At 39.1% G+C, this 25,146-nt stretch overlaps 1 protein-coding gene across 7 annotated transcripts; it reads left to right on the top strand.

Moving 5' to 3' along the window:
* On the top strand, nucleotides 202–25,146 carry RUFY2 (RUN and FYVE domain containing 2). 7 transcript variants are annotated; one of them, XM_021398204.1, is made up of 18 exons: nucleotides 202–317; nucleotides 2,020–2,193; nucleotides 2,622–2,739; nucleotides 3,793–3,894; nucleotides 5,066–5,189; nucleotides 6,655–6,716; nucleotides 7,238–7,303; nucleotides 8,037–8,106; nucleotides 9,261–9,362; nucleotides 12,023–12,139; nucleotides 12,735–12,902; nucleotides 14,265–14,362; nucleotides 18,278–18,397; nucleotides 20,164–20,293; nucleotides 20,885–20,979; nucleotides 21,947–21,995; nucleotides 22,722–22,799; nucleotides 23,537–25,146. In XM_021398204.1, the coding sequence occupies exons 1-18, from the start codon at nucleotides 314–316 to the stop codon at nucleotides 23,678–23,680; spliced, it is 1,821 nt and encodes a 606-aa protein (XP_021253879.1). In that variant the 5' UTR covers nucleotides 202–313; the 3' UTR covers nucleotides 23,681–25,146. The 7 variants fall into 7 exon arrangements, 5 of the variants coding, with proteins under 5 accessions (XP_021253879.1, XP_021253880.1, XP_021253878.1 ...); XM_021398205.1 differs by lacking the exon at nucleotides 202–317 and adding an exon at nucleotides 347–587; XM_021398203.1 differs by lacking the exon at nucleotides 202–317 and adding an exon at nucleotides 603–789 and having other exon boundaries at nucleotides 8,040–8,106.

Below are 25,146 nucleotides of genomic sequence, written 5' to 3'. Positions count from 1 at the left end.
CCTGGGCTAATTCTAAAGTTAAAAACGAGCCTGATCAAAGCCAGGACCTAAAGCCTGCTCCGCGCTGAAGTGCGAGCTCCGTCCCTCCCTCGGGCGCGGCCTCTCGCCCGAAGAGAGCCGAGGCCCAGTAACATCACGCGCAAGGCCGCAGTATCGCGATAACCGCGAGCTGCATTCGGGGGCGGTCCTCCCGCCGCAGGGGGCGCCCTTGGGGGGCGGGCGGCGGGGCCGGGCTCCGGCAGCGGCGAGCCGGGCGGGAGGAGGCGCGGGGCCCGGAGGGAGCGGCCGGGGCGGTAGCTCCTCCTCTCCAGCCATGGGTGAGCGGTGCCGGGCCGGGGGCTGGGGGGGGCTGCGGAGGGCGCGAGCAGGAAATGTCTGCGGCGGGGCCTCGAGGGGCGGCGGCGCGACCGTAGTGGCTGGTGGTTGCTGTGGGGGAGCTGAGGGGTTTCTGCTGCCTCAGAGGAGGGCGGAGCGGCGTCTGGCGGCGGTGGGAGGCGCGGGCGGGACCCCGCCGCAACACTAGTGCGGTGACCGCCCGATTTCTGTGCACGGATGCTGCCCGCAGCGCGGCTCGTCCCGGCTGTAGGGTGAGGGATCCCTTCGTGGTGACCCTGGGAGCGGCCGCGAGCAGCCTGTGCAGCCCGCGCGGTGGTGCTCAGCAGCCACGTGAGGGAAAAGAGCTCCGTGCAGATGGGTCGCGCTGTCTCACAGAGCCAGGAGGGACCGGGCGGGGGCCGCCAGTGGGACGGGGCTGCCTCAGGACCTCTCCAGTTGTCCCCATGGGTGACGGTATTTTCTATTGAAGTGCTTGTAAATTTAGGCGACGTAGAAGTATTTTTAAGGTTATGTTGGGTACGCAGTCAGGCTTCTTTTCTAGAAGGTGAGAGGTAGGCTGGGTTGTGTGCTTCTTCGGTGCTTGATGGGCAGTTAGGAATAGAAAACATTAGAAGATAATTTTGTAAGCTTCTAATACCTAAACGCCTAGAGCAGTGCAGCTGAAGAAGTCAGACAAGTGATTTGATTGCTCTTGGAGGAACCTAATGAGACACTGTCTGGCTGTTATGAAGAAAATACACACACACACACACACATATATATATAATATTTAATTGCAAACAGCAGAAACTATTAAATTGTAAACTTATTTTGCTTCTTTCCAGTCCTTTTGATCCTTGAACCCCAGTGAATAGACGGCATGGCTTTGTTTCGTGTTTCCATTCAGTAAAATAGATGGCAGCCTGAATGTTTGACATGCTTTATTACGAGTGAAAATAAACTAAGAATATCCTGAACACTGCTCTCAGTAGCTGGAGCTCTAAGAAGAGGAACCTTGTCTGTTCTGTCAGATTAGACTGACTTTGAAAAGCTGTGGGAATTTTACTGGCTAGGTTTAACCCCTAAATATAAATTTTTTAGCATACGTTCTGTAGAGCGCACTAAAAGCATTTTTAAGTGGAACTTCAGGCAAAAGCCTTATTTCTTGTACGTAGATTTTCCTGCCTAGAAAATATTTTGTAGCCATAACAAGGAGCTTAGATTTTTATTTTTATTTAATTTTGTTGCTGTTGTTCCGAAAAAAACAAGCGTGCATGTGTAATGTTTTCATGAATCTGCTCCAGATTTACTCACTGAGACTAGCTGCAGCCTCAAACAGAAAAATTTGCTTCAATCATTGTGATTTTAGGGCCACTGTGGAAAATGATAGGAGAGAACTGTCATGTCTGTCTATCATAAGCATAGTATACTGTAATATACCAAGTAGGAATGCTTCCTAGGTATATGGTGGTGAGGGCACTGATTGCTCTTAAGCAGCCGAGTGTTTTAGCACAGCATTGATGGCCGTATTAACTTGCTGTCTCTGAGCGCTACTGGGAGGTGCAAGGGACAACAAAGTAACTGAGAACTCACCTTTCTGGCCTCCGTTTTTGATTCACCTACTAAAACAACATAGGCATCATTTCGTCGTTTTGCATCCTTTCTAAAACTTGAACTGTAACTTTTTTTTCTTTCTTGCTTTAGCTGTAAAAGACCCAACAGCTGTAGAAAGAGCAAATTTACTGAACATGGCCAAACTGAGTATCAAAGGACTGATTGAATCAGCTTTGAGCTTTGGCCGTACTCTGGATTCTGACTACCCTCCTCTGCAGCAGTTCTTTGTTGTCATGGAGCACTGCCTGAAGCATGGCCTTAAAGGTGTGGTGGTTATTCTAGATGCGTGTTTCTCATCCCAAACGAACAGTCTTTCTTCCTTTCTTTCTTTCTTGAGATAAGATCTAAGTGTGCCATGTTGCTTTAAGAAGAGAATAAAGTATGTGAATTCTCTTTCTTTGTAATCGATGCTGTTACTAGTACTTCACAACTTGCATTTCTACATCTGCTGACTCTTTGCTTTGTAAACCATTTGTTGTTGTGAGTGATCCAGGGATTCCACGTCTGCATGTATGTAGTGCATATGTTTAACTAGATGCATTGTTTTGTATTATCTTGTTCTAGCAGCAGCAATTTTATGTTCACAGCAAATTAATTTGTAAGATGACTGAACACTGGCGAACTGGCCAGCTATTTTTGAAGGAAACCACTCCAGCATTTCAACTAACGCAGTTACGTTTTTTGTTTCGTAGTAAGAAAATCCTTTTTAAGTTACAATAAAACTATCTGGGGTCCTTTGGAACTTGTGGAGAAGTTATATCCAGAAGCTGAGGAAATAGCAGCAAGTGTCAGAGATTTGCCTGGCCTCAAGTAAGTTGTACTGGTAAAATATACTGCAAGAAAATATAAGATCTGATTGAGAATCTACAGTTATCATTATTTAATTTGGCATTAATCAAGCCTTTAAACAACTAGCACGTGAAGTTGGGGGAGTGCTCAGGGGGATCTTGCTAGCTGCTTATGTTCCACGCAAAAGAGCTAAAAATGTAGGAATTCTGTGTGCTTTTCTGATATTCCTGGGAGAGAACTTTTCCGAGTGGTGGACAAAAACAGTACAGAAAGGAGTAGGTTGTGTATCACAGTCTACAGTCTAGAACTGTAGCAAACACATTCTCTGTATGAAAAGAAAAGGTACCATACTGATGTGGAAAGAATTGGACAGCTCTTTGGATTCTTGCAGAAGTATCCTCCAGTGCAGCCTCCTTCTGAAATACGAATTTATGCTGTAAGCTACAGTCTCCTTCCATCCCTTTGCTCTCTGATTTTGCATTTAGCTGTGCAATTGACTGTATATTCAATTCTGAAAGGGCTTGTTTACATTGAGACTGGTTATATGGTAGCGTAAAGGTTATAATTTTTAGCTTTAGACCTTATCTAAAGCGTATAGGTATATCAGTTGTTATTTATTTTTGTATCAAGCTTGATGAAATACCTTTGGTTATGTTTGTTGCGCTTTCCATCTTGATATAGCATATCGGTGTTGATTTTGACTGTGTTTTTTTCCTCTTCTCCATTTATATGCATATCACTTTGTAAGTATGCAAGTGCATACTTACAGGTGAAGGTTCAGGTTTAATTTGTTAGATATTAATGTTTACTAGCTAAATTTGCCATCATTTTCTTTGAATTATCTTATTAAGGTCCCACAGTTTATGACGATGTAAGAGTTAAAGGCAGAGTTTGGTGTGTGTTGTATAGAGTTGTACTGTGCTGCTCTGTAGTGTAAAAACTATATTTCTGAAACTAAAATAGTTTCAGAAATGTAAATTGCTCTACTAGTAGACTGATAAGATAGTCAAGACAGTAAATTAATTGATATATTATTGATTTTGGACCGTTTGTCTTCTCCATCCCCTTTTCCAGAACACCACTGGGCCGTGCCCGGGCCTGGTTACGACTGGCACTAATGCAGAAGAAAATGGCTGACTATCTTCGCTGTTTAATCATTCAGAGAGATCTTCTCAGGTAAACAATTAAGTAGATTTTGTTTAGAATTTATTTTTATAGATGTAGTCTCCTGCAAAAATAGTATTTCTACTTTCTACCTTTTAATATATCTTAAAAAAACAAGACATAGTTTCTGGCCTCTGGGCTGATTTCCTCCGATCCTTGTGGTAGAGAGACCAAACCCTGTTGTATCATGAAGGTTGAGGGCCAGCTGATGGATGAGGAGATGTTTTCCCCCGTCATCTGCAGCGTGTCTGACTGTTCTTTCATTGGTGAGAGTGATAGGGAAGGGCTTCTGCTGTGTTCCTCAGCCATGCAGAATATGGACTAGAAACTACTGAAGAGGAGATTAATTCACTCTTACCATATGTGTGATTTGCTACTAAGCGGCCATGGTGTGGAGGACTATTGACTTGAATTTGCCCTTCCTTTCACAGTTCTAAATCTGGCATTGCTCTCTTCTAGTATAAATCCTTCTTTGTGGTGAGATGAGTGAAGCACAAAGGAAAGAAGGACTTACCATCTTATTTTCAGTTCTGTTGCTTATAAATATTTTGAAGAATTGTTGTTTATCCCAGATAATGCTGGTGTGTCAGGATGACATTGGTGGTCAACAATGGTGGACTTTTCCATTGAATAAGTAGTTTGTTTCATAGAGTCTAACATTTATTTTAAAAGTGCAAGGAGGATATTGATATTTTGTGGCTTGGTGGAGTATTTTTCTTTTAAAAACCTTTATGTAATTTCATCTCTTTTCCATTTTTCTTAACCCCTTTAGTCTGTTACTTTGCTTATTTAATTCCAAGTATGTCTTCATTAACGTCCAGACCATTTTATCACAAGGTAAGGTTTCTGTCAAAGTGGCTAATACAAGTGTATAGGGAAGACCCTTTTTAAAAAGCAGTAGAAGTCTTCCTGCCAAAACTTCCCAGTCCTCCACCAGCTTGTGGGTTACATTTCCAGAGCCAAAGGTTCTATCTATGTTTTTGAATGGCCTGTGAGACAAACTGTGTGCTACCTAATTGTAAGCATTCATGGAATCAAAATGTGGGCAGACTTAGTTCCTATTTTGGAATATTGAAGTAAGGTTAGAATAAAAGAAAGTTCAGATTCAGGTGTTACTTACTGTTAACTGATAACATGTAGATATATGGAGCATACCAATTTAGACAATCTTTTTATTTAACAGTGAATTTTATGAGTATCATGCGCTAATGATGGAAGAAGAAGGAGCAGTTATTGTTGGACTGCTAGTTGGGCTAAATGTAATAGATGCTAACCTGTGCGTAAAGGGCGAAGACCTAGATTCACAAGTAAGTCAATACAGGTAAAGTAATGTACGTGCAGTCAATGAGAATTTTGTGTACAGAGAATTTAGAAATCTGACTAGACTGTTCAGGGTATGATCCTGGATTAGTGGGGATGTTGTATTAACCTCAGTATCAGTTGGATCAGACCTTTAGATGGTGATGATTGTCAGAGTGCAAAGGTTTCGTTGTCAAATGGATGGAATACTAGCAGTGGCGGAGTTGTTTCCGTTTTAATTGCGTAACTCATCCTTTTCTTTGAGTATAGTTCCACGTTCAGTTTATCCTATTTGATCCATTTATTGTTGGAACACAACAGGAGTGTGAATAAAAGAAAAACCAGTATGCTCACATAGTGTAATAAAAGACCTTACAAGAGGGGCACTGCTTTCTGTCTGCAAAACAAGCCTAGTATCAGTAGAGCTCTGTGTGCTTTGCAGACTGCTTTGACTTCCAACTCTGACCTTTTCTAAGCAAATCTTGATGGAATCTTTTTAAAGGCATATGTGCAAGTATTTATAAGTATATGTAAGCTGCGTTCAGCCCTGATTGGTTTTGTTCAGATTATTTGGAGAATTTCACAGTAGTTTAAGTGATTGTTATTTATTTCAGCATGTTTGATGAAAAACCAGTTTTGATGTCAAGGAAAAGTTCTAGCTAGTATGTTTTGTGTGCTGTTGAATCATAGGGTTAGTTTGCCTTCAGTGTTCATGCTAGTTACTGTCTAAGGTTTTAGGCACTGATAGTGCCTACCAAAAGACACGATACTGAAACGCATGTAATTCTAGATACTTTATCAATGTGCTTTCCTCAGTACTGAGAATTACTGTGTATTATAGGTTAGAAAATAGCTTGTTATCTAGGTCACTCGGTAGCTTTGTTCTATGAGGGGAGAGAAAACTTGATTTGAGAAGGTAATTGTGGATGTCATGGTGAGGTTTTACAGGAATTATCTTGGTGAAGAGTAGTGTAAATAAGGCATCTACTTCAGAGAAGCCAAAAGGAGTAAGCTGTATTAAGCAGAAAGAAGAAGACGAGCTTTGAGAAGTGACGCATGGGAGAAACATCAGTTCTGGGAGATGTGCTGTGAAAGGTTGTTCTGTGAGATACTGCAGACAAATTATCTCAAGCCTTCTCAATCTCTGGTAGGATTCAGTAGTACCAGAAATTTTCCTACAAGCTTTTGGCTAAGCTCATTCAGGTAGAAGAGATCATCAGTTCTTAGTAATGAGAAGGATTTGGTTCACAGTTTGTTGTTCTTATTTCAAAGGAAACATTTTGAAGGAATCAATGAGACTGGGCCTGGTGGTTTAAAATGTTGCTATTCAGTTTTTTTTGAGCTTCACTTAAATATACTGAAACCCTTTGAAAAGCTGATGTAACTGAAGTTTTTGTAAATAGATACAAAACCCTGAATATCAACAAGAGTTACTTCCATTATATGAAACTGTATACATTTGTTTTCTTCTAGGTTGGGGTGATCGATTTCTCTATGTATTTAAAGAGTGATGATGACATTGGAGGAAAGGAGAGGTATGTCCTCCCTAAATGCCTCAGATTTTGGATATTAACAAATAATTTGTTGATTAATGCACTGTTCTTTGTAGAAACAAAGTTTCCTAAAAATGAAATTTTATGATCTCACAGTCTTTAGAAGAATGTCACGTAACATTGTTCCCTATTACTAGTGTGTTCTCAGAATATGTGCTCTCTGGAGCAAGTCTAAGCAACATCACCTCCTACGTTTTTCTTGATGGACAGTACTGAAGGATTGCGAGGTAGCTGTGTAAAGGAGCTTACTAAGCATGCAGTAATTCAAAGAGCTAGAGTTATGGCAGAGTAAACAGAAGTTATATGTAGTTAAAGAAATGGTTTCTTTGTCTCTCACACTGGTCACAACATTACAAGTTCATGACTTTGTGACTGTGAGATTAAATTTCTTCCTTATTTTTTATTTTAAAGTGCAATTAATGTGAACATTTGCATTTGATATTTTCAAACATGATTCCCCATGTCATTTTGTTAAAGCTCAATTTATGATTTTCTTGCTTTAGAAATGTACAGATTGCTGCAATTTTGGACCAAAAGAATTATGTTGAAGAACTGAACAGACAACTGAAGTAAGTATTACTTTGAAGTATGCGTGTCTGTTCAGGCTTACAGGTAAAATGCCGCTTTCTCCTTTTCTACCACAGCTTTGTGAGAGAGAACTTCAAGGAAACGGGTGAATATTCTTCATGCTTAAACTGAGGATGTAGTGAGGCTGAAAGAAGTCTCTCTTCTGGGAGGCTGAGGGAGGAAATCTGTTTTCATGCTTCTGTTTTTGATAGTCAGAACCTTTAGAGAAAGAAATAGCAGGGCAAAATTGATTGGGGTGTTTGGGATTTATAACTTCCTAGGAATGAAAAGCTTGATCTTAATGCATTGTCAGAAATACCATTTTAACTGCAATCTGTTTAATAATTTTCAGTAAGTATTATTGTGTGCTCTGGATGAATCTATGTGGTTTTGCATCTTTCTTTGGGAAAAAAAAAACTGTGCAGAACTCCTTCTGTAGAATCTGTAATATAGCTGATCTTTTTGACATGTTTGACATAATTATTCATTTCATATTATGCAATATTTTCCAAAAAATGGTTCAAGTGACCAGGATGACATTGGGAACTGGGAAGAAGTATATAAACATTCAATGGAGGGGCGCAATTTCCTTATATTTAAGAAAACCTCAAATAATGGGAGAAGACCTTTTAGCAGTTATTAATGGTTAATGACTGTACCTCACATTAAAGCTTTTGAGCTTGGTTAAATGAGTTTTGACATAATTTTGAATAATGGTTTCTTTCTCTCTCTCAGTAGCACAGTTAGCAGTCTACATGCGAGAGTCGATTCATTAGAGAAGTCAAACACTAAACTGATTGAAGAGGTATTATTTTTTAGTAACGTACAGTACATTTTATTTGTCATCACACTTTTTTAATAAGTATGTTTAAATTATTCTAGTCTACAGTATGTTCAGATGTTTCTAATTTGTCTCGGAGAAAAGATGCAGTAGCTGCAGGGATTTGCAGTCAGCTTGCTAAGGTAGCACGCAGCATCAGTAAATGAATTCTACAGAACATGACAATTTCCCACTGGGGTCAGAAACAGAAAGTAAGCTTTTCTTAATGCCAGCTGTCAGGCCGATTTTGTGCAGCTCATTAGTGTACAATGGATGACACCAGTTGATATACAGAGGCAGAAAGTAGTTCAGTAAGCAATTTCTGTTACTGTTCTCAGCATTAGCCAAACGACTCTTTCTTGCTTATTTACCGTATGCTTATATACAGTTTTTACATTTGTCTAGCTCTGGTATTGTACTGATTTCTTATATTTTCAGTTACCTTTGATACTTCACTAGGTTCCAATTTATTTAGATTTGTAGGAGTGAGCATCTTTTTTTAACTCAAGCTGAAGAAATAGTCAATGAGGTGAAAAATGTGAATGTCTGAATTCAGCCGCTGAAGGGATAGCTAGCTTACTGTGGGTGTTCATGTATTCAGAGGGAGGAAAACATTTTGTACTGAGTGTTAATTCTCCAAATTTTCAGGCTCCTTTACTAACTGTCATCTTTAGCCATCCATCTGCTTTGATCAGCTGGCTTGTAGGCCCGATGTTAGGATATATAATAAAGGGCCCAGTTATAATGTTTTCTCTTCTATATACATGTTTTCTCTATGTCTGGGAGAGCTTTTCTTATGTAAATTGCTTCATATGATATATTAAGATGTTCAGAAAGAACAAAATTGGATATATTTGAATCCAAACAGGAAGAGAAAAATATAGGATGAGAAAAGGGGATTGAGGGTCTTTGAATTGAAGCGATTAGAAGAAAGCATATTTTTCTTTACCAGACATGAAATAATGAAGTACCTTGGATATGTATGCTGTTACAAATAATTAAACCTCTATTTGGTAGACTGCAAGAAAATAGCAGAGAATGTCTTGGTCTTGCATTCATCAGAATGTTTTGATTTTTTTTTTTTCCCCACTTACAAGAGTGCTCACTTCTTACTTTTTATTTTTTTGTCATTATCCCAGTTAGCAATAGCCAAAAACAATATTATTAAACTTCAGGAAGAAAATCATCAATTAAGAAGTGAAAATACTCTGATCTTAATGAAAACACAGCATCATCTTGAGGTATGTCAGTTTTACTTTAATATAGTGTGGTTCATTGTCATTTGATTGTGCTTACTCTACAGCTTGAAGGAAACGTTAGCTGGCTAAATCTAAAACAGCTTTTTTTCATGGGAAGAACCTGCTGGATCTGGGAAGCTTGTTTGTGATCTTGAAGAATGCAGGACTGGCAAAAAGTAGAATCAGGACCCTGAACTTCAGCTGCTCAAGGAATTGCTGGATGGGATCCCCTGGGAAACTGTCCTTAAGGGCATGGGTACAGAACAGAGCTGGCAGCTCTTTAAGGACACCCTTCTGAGAGCACAATGGCTCTCCAGCTCCAGCAGAAGAAGTCGAGCAGGGGAGGCAGGCGACCGATGTGGCTGAGCAAAGACCTGCAGCTTAAACTGAGGGAAAAGAGGGGAATGTACAGGAAGTGGAAGTAGGGTTGTGTGGCCTGGGAGGAATGCAGGGCTGTTGTCCACATGTGTACAGATAAGATTAGAAAAGCCAAGGCACAGTTGGAGCTGAATGGGTGAGGGATGTGAAAGATAACAAGAAGGGGTTCTACAGGTACATAGGCAGGAGGAGACAGGTCGAGTGTTCCCCCTCTGATAAAAGGTAATGGAGAGCTGGCTTCCTCAGACATAGAGAAAGCTAAGGTACTCGATGACTGCTTTGCCTTAGTCTTCACTGGTGGTCAGGCTTCCCATGTCTGCCAGGACCCTGAACCTCTAGGTGAGGGTGTGGGGAGCGGATTCCGTCCCACTGTAACAGTGGAACAAGTCCGAGACCTCCTCATGCAACTGAATGTATATAAGTCCATGGGGCCAGATGGATATCCATTCCAGGGTTCTGAGAGAGATGGCTGATGTGGTTGCCAAGCCGCTGTCCATCATATTTGAAAAATCATGGCTGTCCGGTGAAGTTCCTGGTGACTGGAAAAAGGGAAACTTTCATTTTTAAGAAAGGGAGAAAGGACTACCCAGGGAACTGTAGGCCAGTGATCCTCACCTCTGTGCCTGGGAAGATCATGGAGCAGATCCTCCTAGAAAACATGTCAAGGCACATACGTGACAAGGAGGTGATCTGAGACAGCCAGCATGGCTTCACCAAGGGCAGATCTTGCCTGACCAATCTGATGGCCTTCTATGATGGAGTGATGGCATCAGTGGAGGGGAGAAGGGCGACTGATGTCATCTACCTGGACTTCTCTAAAGCCTTTGACACAGTCCCTCACCACATCCTTCTCTCTAAATTGGAGAGGTATGGATTTGAAGGATGGACTGTTTGATGGATTAAGAACTGGTTGGCTGGTTGCAGCCAAAGGGTTGTGATTAATGGTTCTGTGTCAGGGTGGAGGCCAGTCACAAGCAGTGTCCCTCAGGGGTCAGTCTGGGGACCAGTGCTATTCAACATCTTTATCAATGACATAGACGATGGCATTGAGTGCACCCCCAGCAAGTTTGCAGGTGACACCAAGCTGAGCGGTGCAGTCGATACAGTAGGGGGAAGGGAAACCACCCAGAGGGACCTGGACAGGCTGGAGAAGTGGGCCCATGAGAACCTAATGAGATTCAACAAGGCCAAATGCAGGGTGCTGCACTTAGGCCAAGGGCAATCCCAGGTATTTATACAAACTGGGGGAAGAACTCCTTGAGAGTAGCCCTGCAAAGAAGGACTTGGGGGTCCTGGTGGACAAGAAGCTGGACATGAGCCAGCAGTGTGCGCTGGCAGCCTGGAAGGCCAACTATGTTCTGGGCTGCATTAAAAGAGGAGTGGCCAGCAGGGAGAGGGAGGTGGTGGTCCCCCTCTACTTCGCTCTTGTGAGGCCCCATCTGGAGTACTGTGTCCAGACCTGGGGGCCCCAGCACAAGAAGGACGTGGAGCTCTTGGAAAGAGTTCAGAGGAGGGCGACCAAGATGATCAGAGGGCTGGAGCACCTCTCCTATGAGGAAAGGTTGAGGGAGCTGGGCTTGTTTAGTTTGGAGAAGAGAAGGCTCCGGGGAGACCTCATTGTGGCCTTCCAATACTTGAAGGGAGCGTATAAACAGGAGGGGGTACAACTGTTCACAAGGGTGGATAGTGATAGGACAAGGGGGAATGGTTTTAAATTGAGACAAGGGAGATATAGGTTAGATGTTAGGAGGATGTTTTTCACTCAGAGAGTGGTGATGCATTGGAACGGGTTGCCCAAAGAGGTTGTGGATGCCCTATCCCTGGAGGCATTCAAGGTTAAGCTGGATGTGGCTCTGATCAGCCTGGTCTAGTGGTTGGTGACCCTGCACGCAGTAGGGGGGTTGAAACTAGATGATCATTATGGTCCTTTTCAATCCAGGCCATTCTATGAATAATTTTGTGTGCAGTTGCTTTTTAAGCTGTAATTTACATAACTCCTTATGTAAATCACTGTACAGAGTAAGAGGTAAACTCTCTTTACAGGTAAAAGTACAGGTTTGTTGTGTGTTTGGATTGCTCAGTATTGAAACAGTGGTGTTTTGGATTGACTTACTGAAGGATAAGGTATACTGTAGTACGGTTTATTTCACTAGTTCACTCAATTATCCTAAAACTGACAACCACTTAGCAGAAACAGATGGTATTCTCCTGTTTGTACCGTGCTTGGAGTTTATGGTATTAATGGCTAAACTTGTCATGAATAAAGATTCTGTATATCTTCCTAGGTAACTAAAGTGGATGTTGAAGCAGAACTTCAGACATACAAACACTCCAGGCAGGGATTAGATGAAATGTACAATGAGGCACGTAGGCAGCTTCGAGAAGAATCACAGCTTCGACAAGTGAGTGTTCTTTCATTGGAGTACATGGCATTTCTAGGAAAGATTTTTACTCAAGTCGGTATGTAATTATTTCTAGTTTTGTTTTGGCTCAGGTTAGGCTCTGCTTTAAATCCAGAGTGTTGTTTCTCTAACAGCAGATAATAAGGGGTTTTCTAAAAGAGCAATCAATGCCTTAGCATTTCTGTAACAGGATTGCTAGAAAATAGAATCTCTTTGAGAATGTTTTAGATAAGGAGCACTGCATGGTCTGTAGGTATGTTCAGTATTTCTTGCAAAAATAGAAATCCTGTAGTTCTACTTTTGTAATTAATACTTACTCAACTCTGTATCTATGAGAAATAATGTGGTATTGTGTAATGTGAGTTGTCTTCTCCCAAAAGTGTTTTATTTCTTTTTCTTTTTTTTTTCAAGCATAAGTCGCTAAGTACATGAGTGCAATGTTTTTGTAGTAGATAATTAGCACAGTTACAGAGGGTTATGTGCTGCAATAGCTGTTGCTGCAGCTCTGTTAGTTAGCTTTTCTTTCTCAAAGCATAGATAAAACATTGCATAATTGTTGAAAGGTTTTGTGTTGTGTTGTCTGTATGTTTTATAGGATATGGAGAATGAGCTAGTAGTTCAAGTTAGCATGAAACATGAGATAGAACTTGCTATGAAGTTACTGGAGAAGGACATCCACGAGAAGCAGGATGCACTCATTGGCCTTCGACAGCAGCTTGATGAAGTTAAAGCAATTAACATGGAAATGTACCAAAAGCTGCAGGTAAGGTCTGCTGCTGAACTTGTAAGATGACTTGGACAGAAGTAAGAGAGATTCATTTCCATTTTGTTCAGTTAGATACTGCTATTTGCCTAATTACTGCTTTCTTTCTGCTTCTTAGGTCAACATGTCTTTTTGGAACGCTACTGATGCCAGTGTGATTTAACACAAAGTATTATTTAAGGCACTCACTTGATTTTTCTTGAGATTATAGAAAATGAAAGCATAAAAATAAGAGCATGGCCTTTTAATTTCTTTTGTGGAATAGAATAGCAGTATATCTAGTGATATTCACGCTCCTTGACTTGTCCTGTAAGGAAAATGAGAAAGATGCAGCCATATAGTGTGATACTAAAGAGAAGATGTGAGCATTCAAAGCAAGGCAGAGCATTTTGAAAATAAGATTTTGTTCGTTGGAGAAAGCTAATGACAGCTTTTTAAAATCTGTTAACAAATAAAATCTCTAACAGCGCAAAGCTAAAAAATTCTTTGGGCGAGTGTGGATTTCAGAGACCCAGTGTTCATTTAACAAAACATCGGAGAAATTGAGCATTAAATTATTTATGCAGAAAGTAAGTTTGATTTAGGGAAGAAATGATCAAAAGCAACACAAGAAAACAGTCATACCTCTGTCAGAATGAGTGGAGAAAAAATAAGAATGCTGCAGAGAGATAAGTGTGGTAGTGGACACAGGATGGTACTTTTCCACTTAAAACAGTGAGGAAGCTGGATTGGAAAAGGGGAAATGCAAATAGATCTGGAAAGAAAAGTAAGATGGGAATGATCTTCAATAATCAGGACTTGTAGATTTTTGTTTCTTAAAGCTCTACTTCTAGGGAAGGTGATTTTACGTAATAATCATACCCATTTTTGAGTCAGTCAAACAAGTAAAGGAGTTTAATCATGCCCAATTTCATGTTCAGGGATCCATTTATAGTGTTGATCTGTATCGCAAGGATGATACTCTCCCTGGTATTTAAATCTTCAGGGTGAGATTGTGACAGCTATGCAAGAAATCAAAATTGTACAACGTGTTAGTGAAATTCCTAAAATATTTGCAGGCACATTGGTTAAAGTCTGATAATAGTTTGAGAGCCTTAGCGATTTCCAGGACTAAGTATCATGGTTTATTATTGGTAAGGGTCTAGTGAGCTACTTAAAAAGGTGATCAGTGAATTTAAGTTGACTTACAAAATGATTAAGAAAGGAAACCAATATGAAAAGTTCATACTTAGTAAACTACAAGTTTGGTAGGCAGGAAATTCTGTGCGAGTGCCATTCTAACATTTTTCTCTTCAGAAGAAAAAAATCTCCTTGGAGTACCGGTGTAAAACTGCTTTGTCTTTAACCTTTTTTATGACACAGGTTTCTGAAGATGCTATGAAAGAAAAGAATGAAATAATTGGTCGATTAGAGGATAAGACCAATCAAATTAATGCTACTATGAAACAACTCGAACAAAGGTACAGATCCGTCTTTGTTTTTCTTCATTCATTTCTCCATCCCCTTATATTTTACTGCATTCCCACACAGTTGCCACTGAAATGTAACTTTCAACTAGAAAATTTTAAAAGAAAGTTCCTGAAACTCTAACTAGTGCTTTATGGATTGATTTTTCTTTTTCTTTTTAACAAATGCACTTATTTTAAGTAAAAAGTTAATCTTTCATTTTTCTTCGTCTGCTATCTTTCTTCTTTTCCTAGGTTTTATTGCTGATAGCAAAAGCTGCTATTTCAGCTGTTTCAAATTTGGATTCAATATTACCTTTTAATTTTTTCTCCATCTTAATGAAATGCAATAGAGACCAAAGCATTTATATATATTATAACGCTTATATTATGAGATATAAGCGTTTACTGCCTTTATGGATCACTGAATTTCAGCTGAATTTGCTGAAGCTATTAAAAATCATTCAGTTGCTTCAGCACTACCATTATTTTTATTATAGTGAGTTTTTACACTGAAAGATTGAAAAGTGAAAGACTAAAAATCTGCTATATAAATTTACGTTGTCATTAGACTGCATGTGTAACGGAACATTGAAATGTGATTCAGATGTTTAATTGAGTGGCCTACGTGCAGCACTGGTCTTTTTAATAGAATATTATTTTTCATAGAATACACTGTAGAATATAACATCCATAAGCACTGTCATCTTGGTGTTTGACATCTTTTTTCATTTAAATCTGGTTATTAAAAACATGGTTATATATTAAAAAAATTAGTGACATGAATATTGTTTTATTGACATCCTTTTTCCTCTTTTTTCTTTTTCTTTTTATCCTTTATCCTAATTTTTGTTTTTACTATTTTGCTGCCTTCATCTGTCTTTGATTTTTGTCTACTGCATTCGTGAAGTGACAAAGATCTGTTAACTCAAACTAGGACTATTGCAATGTCATTTGTCAAATGTGCCAGCAATGAAGCTCAGCACCAATATAAACTTGTCAAAGATATATCATTCTGAAAGCTCCTCCAGCATTCTTCTGTTTAAATATTACTGATAAAGTACAAGTTCAGAATTGTAAAATAATAATTTGACATAGAAAGTGGTACTAGAAATCCTGCACTGTAACTGATGGTAGCTGGGTTCTATTTTGTTTTCTGAAAGATCATCATTTCTGATCTTGCTTTACTCCTCTTTTAAAAACAAAAGGAGAGAGAACATAAATTATTGCACTATTGTTAAGAAAATGTAAGCTAGTTTTCTAATGTGATTTATTCACTTCTCAACTGTCAAAAAAAGCTTATATTAGCTATCTTCATTTGGACTATGCATACTTATGACATTTTTTTTATCTAGCATTTTTTTCCTGTTCTTTATGACAGTGAAAGGTTTAAAAAGTTGCCCTTCTGAGTAATACTTCTCTTCATCTCTGCTTGTTTCTTTCACTTTCAGGAGCTATGTTTATCCCAAAAGCAAGCTCTCTGTCCTTTTTTTTTCTTATTTCTTTTTTCCGCTTGTAACTAGCACTGCTTTCTTGAACAGCTTGAACAGGGCTTCTGGGGAAAGGGGTGAAGGGGTTTGAGGGCTATATTGGAATAGTATGTTTAAGAACGGAAGGAGGTATAAACATATGTTCAATACAGTAGAAGAATTCCAGGGTTTGATTATAAAGCAGTTACAGCGCAGTTCCATTCTCCTGATGTGATGGAGGGTAGCATATCTTCGTGTAGGTACGTTGCGTTTGGAGCCTGGACTTAGGGCTCCAGAAGGGAAAGGAAGCAGGGCCTAGCAAATACTGTAGCTGTAGCTCCTGCCTCAGCTGCTCCAGGGCAGCTGCAGTGACAGCAGTAGTAATAGATGGGATATACATTTAGGGTGCCTGTCTAACTTGTTTGTCAGTGGCTATGTCTGTACTGTAATCCTAATCCGTGGTTTTGCCCAACCCCTTTTCTCTCTCTCCACCCATCATTAGGCAGTCTTTACAAATCATATTTCTGCATTGAATTGCTGCTTGCCTGTACTGCTGAAATAAGAATTTTAGCTGCTGGCTGCCCTTGATGTGCTTCCTGTTATTTCCTCTGAAAAGCAAACGTGGAGTTGACTGGGAAGAGAATCTTTGAGTCCTTCAGCAGGAGGGAATGAGTTTGCAGAAGTGAGGGCAAGACACCATAATACAAGAAGGGTTTCTGCTGCATGATTTTATATTATCTTCTCCCTTGCTTTGGAACCAGAAGGAGCTTTTAACATGGTCTGACTGTTAAATAAAAAAAAAATATATATCCCCCATCCTTGAAGAAAGTCCAAAACAGAAACAGTGAATGAAACGGGGTTAGACTGTAGCAGAAATGGGAGCATTAACGATCTCACAGTCACTCTATGCAAACAAGTATCTATCTGACTCAGTGTCATCTGAATCTACAATCCTGCTGCAGACATCAGTCCAACTCAGCATTTGTCTGCACTGCAGCTGTGCTGTCAGTCTTGGTGCTAGTCTAGAGGACAGTGCTGTAGCGTGAGTTGGCCAGCATGTTCCTTGGGCAGCAAGCTCCCTTTCTAGCTTGGCTGTGGAAACTGCACTGCAGTTTAATCTTCTAACTTAGAGACTGGTGCAGCTTGATATAGTGTCTTTCGCTCAGTTAATTGGCCCTGCTTTGTCCTAGTATACTCCTTTCCATACATCTGGTTTGGGCCTCTGTGATCTACCATTGCAAATGTGTATGGGAAGATGCTCACAACAGCAGGTATAGTTGAGTGGGACAGTGCATGCTTTGTGAAGTATTTAGTTCTAGTCTTTTATCACTTGTTTGCTAGCAGCTTTTGCAAATTCCCACCGGGGCAACATTATCAGTAGAAGCACAAATGTAGACACGTGGCTGACTTGATATCTTCTTAGCTGACACTGGGAGCTGTGAGTTACTCTGCATTCAGCTAGCTGCTGGGAATTGTGAAATCAAGCACAGTGAATCAGATTTCTGCCCCACTTCCCTGGGTGGGCACTTGAAGCACTTTGCTAAACAAGATGCAGCAGGTGGCACAAAAGGCACTTCTACTTCCTGCCTTTTGTTCAGGACAAGTGTAGCCACAATAGCACAAGTTCCATCTTAGCACCTTTATTTTCATTACAGTACACCCATCTTTTTTTGGACTGAAGAGGTGGTGAAGCAGAGAGAAACCAGAATGGGCTAGTGGATTCCAAGGGCATTGATACCTGAAGCAGAAACAAACCCCTAGCATTCAGAAAGGAAAAATTAAAATAAACAACCTCTCACTTCTTGACTAATCAGTTTTATTTAAATTGTCTATAGTACGGAACTATTTTAACTAGTGTAAGAATGCATTATTTTTAATACAAACCGTTTACATTTACAAACGTGATGTAATTGAGGTAGTTCTGTAAATGTAGTGGGACCTGTTGGAGCGTGTCTTGTTGTATTAGGCTAGTTAAGTGTTTTGCTGTCTGATTGCAGTGCTCTGTATTCAGCCTTATGCCTGAATTGTTTTGAGTGCTTTTGCACAACACACATTCTACCCTGGGTGATTAGTACAAGCAAAGTGCTTCTACAGGGGTTATTTAAAAAAAAAAAGCTTCCAAAAATAACACAGAAACATATGCTAAAGAGGAAGAAAAACAAAGCATTAAGATATATGCTGCAATTCTAAAATATGTATCATCATGCTTTGACATTTGTTATTGATTAGCATAAAATAAAAATCGTGATTACTTACAGTGAATAATCTCTGACTGTATGAAAAACAGGAGCTAGTTCTCTAGGCATTGTATGGATTTCTCGTTTGAGTTTGTGAGTTTCCCCCAAACTTTGTTTTTATTTAGAAATGTTTCTATTTCCCCATTTTTTTTATTTGTCTTCTTCACCCTCTACACCCTAGTTCTAGCTTCAGTTTTACCCAAAGTTGATTTGAATTACACCAGATTGCAGCAAGCAGAGAAGGCTCAATTCGAAGCTGAGAATGAGGACGACAAACTTAAACAGGAATATGTGAATAAGTCTGAAACTCTGCAGAAAGAATTCTCCCAGAAGGAGAAACAGCTGTAAGTATATCTCTTCTGTTTGAGAAAAATATTTAGCAGTTATGTCTCGTGCATTAATACAAGTTGGCTGTTGATAGCTGGCTTTGAACAGAATGTAAATACTAAAGATATTAATGTTACATACTGGTAAGATGAAAGAAAGTACACCATTCCAAGAAAGTCAGGCTACCTTTGGGCACCTCTGAAGGGTGTGTGGAGGGGGAGGAATGACAGTATATTTTGTCTGAAGGTGGTGGCTTAGTTCAGGAGGGAACTATTGTGAGCAAGAGAAAATATGTAGCGTAGTAGTAGTAATCCACACTTTTAACAAAACCCACAGCTACATACTAGCGTGAACCTGAAGAGAAATGGCACAAGAATAGTTTAATTGATGAGGCTTATGAATAAGGTAAAATCCTTTAAAAAGTGGTTTAACTTGCCGCGGCAGAAAAAGTAATCCATGGGAATCATAAAGACTAAAGCGTAACATAGAAGCCAACACTCTCCCTTTCTCCTGATAAATTCTTAATTACTGATCTAAATAAGTATGTAGAGTAAAAAGCTCCCTGTGGGGGGGCAGGTGTTCAGCCTGTTGGAAGATAACAGCTACGTTATTGAAGATAGGGCAAATCTGTGATGCAAAGATTGGAGCTTAAAACATAGTGATTTCCAATCTGATTACTAGCCCACCCTGCCCCTCTTACAACTCTGAATGTCGATAAACTTGTTTAACTGTCATGACAAATGTTCACTTTACTACTGCAGTCATCTTTGCAGATTTTGGCAAAAGAACAGTTCAGACCCCAACCTTAGAATTCTGCAATTCTGAAACCTCAAGGTCATGTTCACTTCTGATCTTTTCCAACCAGATGCTGAGGTAGTGTCCCAAATGTAAGTCCTCCCTTTAAAAATGATTTTGGGTTAAAAAAAAAACAAACAGGAAAGTTAATGTGGCTACAGGTTTTCCATCAAAAAACCTTGCATGGCTACTCAGATTTTTTTCCTTTTCTGTTGTTTTGTTGAGATTCAGATGTAGAAGGCTGAGCAGTGTGCTTCTGTCCTGTTTTATCTGTAACGCTCTCAACACCAACTCTTCCATGAAACCAATAGTGAAATTCCAGCTAGAGCGATTTTGCATCAGAGTAACCCTAGTGCCAATGACTGGATGTCAGTTAAACTGATAGGGGTTAGATCCCTCTTTACGTTGAACCTCAGTGATGTAGGAAGCTCAATTAAAATAGCACTTCAAAGTCTTTCCTTCTTTATTTTTGATTCTGTTCAAATTTTCATAAGCCTTAGCCTAAACAAGAACATTAACACCTGAAGATACAATATTAAACAACTTTTATGAGCACCAAGGATGTGTGCAATCCTTTGGATCGCCACTGGCAGTGTGGTTGTTTTTTTTATTTTAGAAACAAACTGTAAAGTTAAGGGGAGGGCTTTCCTGCGTTCATGTTTTAAAAATAGAATGTTTAGAATGTGGTGGTTAATCTTCTCTTGCTCATTTATTATGAAGGTCATCTCTTCAAAATGCTGCCACAGTCTTGATCCTTCTAAATGTATTTCTTTATAAAAGCACTCTCTAGGTGACGGTATTTTATCTATTGCGATGTCTGAAATGTTAGGATGTTGCTGCATTATTTCTCTTTTTAAAAAAACATGTCAGCTGATCAGTTGTTTATTGTGGCGACAGTGTATTGCACCCAGAAATAAACTCCTTTTTATTATTTTAAAAAGTTGTACTTTTTTGCATGTGATTGTGTTCTTTGTTTTGCATATTTTAGGCTCCAGCTGGAAACAGATTTGAAGATAGAAAAGGAGTGGCGGCAAACTCTGGAGGATGATCTTCAAAAGGAAAAAGAAACTGTGTCTCATCTGCGAATAGAGACCCAAGAAATAATTAACCTTAAAAAAGTAAATTCTGCAATAAAACTTGAATAGATTAAAAACTTGGAAATTGACTGAAAAGTTAATTATGAACTTAGACATAGGACTTTTAAGAATTTCTGCAACTAGATAAGAAAGGTTAGATTAATGTTTTCTCACAAGTAGATTAAGAAAAGAGATTGGAAACATTCCTCTTTTTACTCATTTCTTCTTCAAATTAGAACTCAGTCCTTTGACTAAAGAAAACTGAAATCCTTATTTTTCTTTCTCATTTTTATCGAAGACTCAGTCCTCTCATGATAGGCCAGAAATTGCTTCAGGTTCTCTCTAACTTGATGTACATGGCTACATAGTGCCATTGATCTCTGCAACTAATTGTATTTGCTTTCTGAAGAAGTAAATATGCATCATTAGGGCCTAAGAGAGTGTGATCTTGAGTTGTTGCTGCTTGAATTCAATTTGGGAATCTTTGTAGAGAGGGGGATGAGTCATCCATTCACTTGGTTTTCTCAGTAAGATCAGCTTTGGTTAGGACCAGTTTTCTGGGCATTAGGCGTATGTGTATGTACATATATGTGTGTGTGTGTATATTTATATATATATTTTTTTTTTTTTAAGGAGTTCCTTAAACTTCAGGAAAAGAACAAACAACTGAAAAGGATATGTCAAGACCAAGAAGCTGCTCTCCAAGAACTGGCATCCAAGCTGAGCGAGTAATTTCATTATTCTGATTATATTTGTCTTATAAACTTGAGTTAAGAGAAAGAATAGGGTGGCAGTCGTGTAAATTACTGTGTATAAGGTAATATTACCAAACCAGTTAACAAGAAGAAATACTTCTAGTTGTGTGAAATTTTTGGTCTGTGGATTGTGACCTTGTGCAATTATAGTGCACTGGAAAGAAAATCTTAGCTAGAACAGGGCCTAGGAGGCATTAGGAGGTGTCTTTGCATTGAAAGTAGTTGACTAGTTTGCATGTCTTGGTTTTGCTGAAGAATAACTCAAGTAGCAGATAATGGCTTCTACTTCAGCAAGATAGTGCTTATCTTTTTATGAGGGTGCACGCTCATGGATTCCTTTCTTTGAAGAGATGAATATTCTCTGTATGGCAGTCTTAGACCATTGTTTATTGCTACGTCTTCAGGCTATGTAAAAAAGATTACCTTATCAAACCCCTCAGACTATGGTGAGTAATAAGCTCTGAGCACAGGAATTGTTACTCTCCACATCTCTCTGTTTAATTTAAGGATGTGCCTTCTAAATTGTTTTGCCATGACTAGTGTGGGCTTTCATGCCCTGTAGAATAACTTAGTGTACGTGTTGTACTTCAGACAGTTCTGAGTGGGTTGGCATTGGGTGGCTGTGGAAAGGCTGGTTTTCTTGTCAAGATAATCCAGAAGTTTGAATTCCTGGTTTATACCAATGCTGTGTGTTAGCTTGTTTCTAATTATTTCCCTTAGCCACATAACCTCAAACATGCCTGCAGCCATTCAAAGGATTCTGAGCTCTTAGTGCAGAGCCTGTCTTTGTGTAGTGCTTAGTACAACATCTCCTAGATGCTGATGTAATAGAAAATACTGAGTTCAGAATACATCACTTAAGTTTTTAAATACCTAAACCTAAGGTTGTTAGACTGGAATTGACAATATAACAGTTTGAAATATTGTCTTATTTTTTTAGATCAAAGCTGAAAATAGAAGATATAAAAGAAGCAAACAAAGCATTGCAGGTTGGTAGGACTTGGAGAAAAGAGAAATATTTTTATTTACTGTTCCTTTTGAAATGTTTTGCAAGTGTGAAAAGACTCCTCTTCAACGGCAGCTATCCAGAAGAGACTCATGATATTCTGGGGTGGGAGAGAAGCACAGATTCCCTGTAGACTCAGCAAAAGCAAATACTCAGTGGTTTCTGATTTTTATTGTTTGATATAAAGTTACACATTCTGCTGCATTTTATCGCAATGGTACATCCTTTTTATTTTACAAAATGTATTTGAGACAGTGTAGACAACAACGTGGCGTTTTTTAGTGATAAATAAATATTTGATCATCCAGAAGTCAGTGAAAATATGAACTGCACTGCTGAAAGGTTGGGAACTTAAGGATTGTGCGTCTTGAGAGCAGAGGTTGTGTCTGCGTGTGTGACCTCACATATTGTTTCAATGAATAGGGAAATAGGTGCCAGCTTTGAGACTTGGATAGCTTACTGCTTTTCCCAGCTCTGCCATTGACCATCTTTAATGCCTTCAGCATGTCGTCTTTGTACCTGTTCCCACTGTTAGCAGTGCTTTGGAGCAAACTTGTACTGCATCAGAGTGTCTGTGTGACATTGTAGTGGTCTCAGGACATTCAGCAGTGCAGGCAGTAAACATTACTCCTATTGATTTGTCTTGTCCTTTTGAACCTAAAGTTTGCCTTTATCACATACACATATTTATGGTCATTTTTTTCTCCAGGGGCAGGTTTGGTTGAAGGACAAAGAGGCTACGCATTGCAAGTTATGTGAAAAGGAATTTTCACTTTCCAAAAGGAAGGTAAAACTCAAATGAAATTTCTTCCAACTCATTTACGTGTAGTATGAGATATATGTCAGTTGTCTTAGAGATGAGATGCAGCGTGAAATGTCAACCTTCAGATGAATGCATAGGTATTTTTTGAGAAGTTCTTTGATATGTGTAGCACAGCTGGGCCCTACTTTCAAAAGAAATGTTGCCTGTTTAGTGTAGTGCTGTGGAGGACCACACTTAACCAACCTTGTGGAATCATCGTCTCATGTACTTGTCAGCAGTCGCACCATTAAAATTTGACACATGGAAGTCTTAGTACTTTTTTTTTTTTTTTTTTAGTATATAATAGACTTAAGAAGTTATGAGCTTCTTGGGGCTTTAAAGCAGTGTTAATTGTTAAGCTTTACTAACATATGCAGAAATTTTTATTTCACCTACTTTTTACGTTCAATCTTAAGAGCTGCTTGACAGAATCTCATCCATTGTCATTGCTTATATTCCTAATTGGCAAAGCATATTAGTTTGCCTTATTCTAGGGATCCAAAGCTTATATGTTTAGTCTGTCTAGGATTGCACCATAAATTTGGGCTTAGATGAATTCTCTCTTGAAAACTGATTCCATGCTCAGACCAAACAACTGGAAGGAATCGCACTTCAGATTGTTCTCTATATGTAATTTATTGGTATCCAATTACCAAGTGTATTTCCGTTGTATTTTTTATTTTTGTGATTTTTTTATCTCTGCTCTTCTCCCCATTACTTAGCACCATTGTAGAAATTGTGGCGAGATCTTCTGTAATGCTTGTTCGGACAATGAACTGCCTCTGCCTTCTTCACCAAAGCCTGTTCGCGTCTGTGATTCCTGCCATGCAATACTTATACAGAGGTGCTCTTCTAATGTGCCATAACATTATTTTATAAGTTATTTATTACCCTGTGTATTTAGCTAATTCTGTAAAACAAAACAAAAAAAACCAAGCAAACAAAAACCAACTACAGAATGTACAGCACTATTTCTGTTGATACAAATAGAGAAGATGGGACCCAAAACCATGAAATGCATGTATTAAAAATGAACGTGTTAAAATTACAGATTACAGTGTTAGTCTAACAAATTACTTGGAAGCTCTTCTGGAGGAAGGAAGGGCAGTTTATAGAGGAGATTCAGTGTTAATAAGTATCTTAGTTGTTATGATCTTGAAAAGGGTGATTTATTTACCTGCTTTTGCAGGTTAGTCCAACCTAATTCTGCTGCAAAATTTGCCTGTAGTATGCTGTTGTGAAGCAAAATGGAACTATCTGGTTTTAAATTGTATTTTATAATAAGAAAGGAAAATAATGCAGGTGGCCTAGTAAATTGTTGCCGAATACCATAGTTGTTTGCTTCCTCTCAGTTATCAAGATTTGAAACTTCAAAGAATATTGCACTGAGAACTCTATAGTCAGAGGTGTAGAAGGGAGATTGTGTCAGATAGGTGAGAAACGGCTTCTTTTAGGCACTGGGAGAAAGGAGGTGCTTTTCGCCAAATTATTTCATAAAATTAGCTATTAATTTGACCTTATCAGTGTTTTCATGGAGAGATGTCCATCCTAATTTTTTATGCCTTATGTTGTCTGTAGCCTCAAGCAAGTATCTTGTATTATTTTCAGGTAAGTCATGCTTAGCTCTAGAGGTAGCATCAGTTTGCTGCCAAGAGACACTAGGATTAAAAGCTGTGGACCATGTCCTTTCTGTGCTGGACCAGAAAGTTTGTCGTTTTTTTCTCAAAGGTCAGTTTGTTCCTAAGCATTCTCTTTTTTTTTCCAGAGAGCATTTGAGTACTGCTAGGTTTGACACATCCCACCGCTATACACATTGATATTCCATGGTAACTTCTGCTGGAATGTACATCTCAATTCTTCTAGTAGGCAAATAAAAATAGCCTTTGATAGGTTGTATTTAGCAGCGGCCTCACTGTCATGTCACTGCTCTAGAACCAGCCTACCCTCTGCCCTTCAGCCCTTCACGTGAATGGGTCCAGCCATGAAATCTCCACACCCGTCAGTACTGATGAGCAGTCAGCAGAATTATCAGCTCTGTAGTTCATGTATGGGCCTGGAATTCCTACTGACAGAAGCACAGAAGCTTGGAAACAGGTCTTTTCGTCATTCTTGCACTTCATTTAGCTTAGCTGTCTTTTAAGGAGAGGTATTTAGCTAATATTCCAAGAGCTAACTAACTGTTCTTTTTGACACATCAGTGTAGTTGCTTATGTAGCTTTTGTAAAGAAAAATGTTTTTAAAATTACCTAGTATAACTTTTTGTAAAATACAAATGTTTGTAAATCTGTAAATAGCTTTTAGAAAAAATAAATTTAATTGATCTTCAATGTAA

The sequence above is a fragment of the Numida meleagris genome, chromosome 5 (genome assembly GCF_002078875.1).
Source record: "Numida meleagris isolate 19003 breed g44 Domestic line chromosome 5, NumMel1.0, whole genome shotgun sequence".
In the NCBI taxonomy this organism is placed as follows: Eukaryota; Metazoa; Chordata; class Aves; order Galliformes; family Numididae; genus Numida; species Numida meleagris.
Note: the sequence above shows the minus strand (reverse complement) of the source record. Positions and strands in the feature narration are given on the sequence as shown.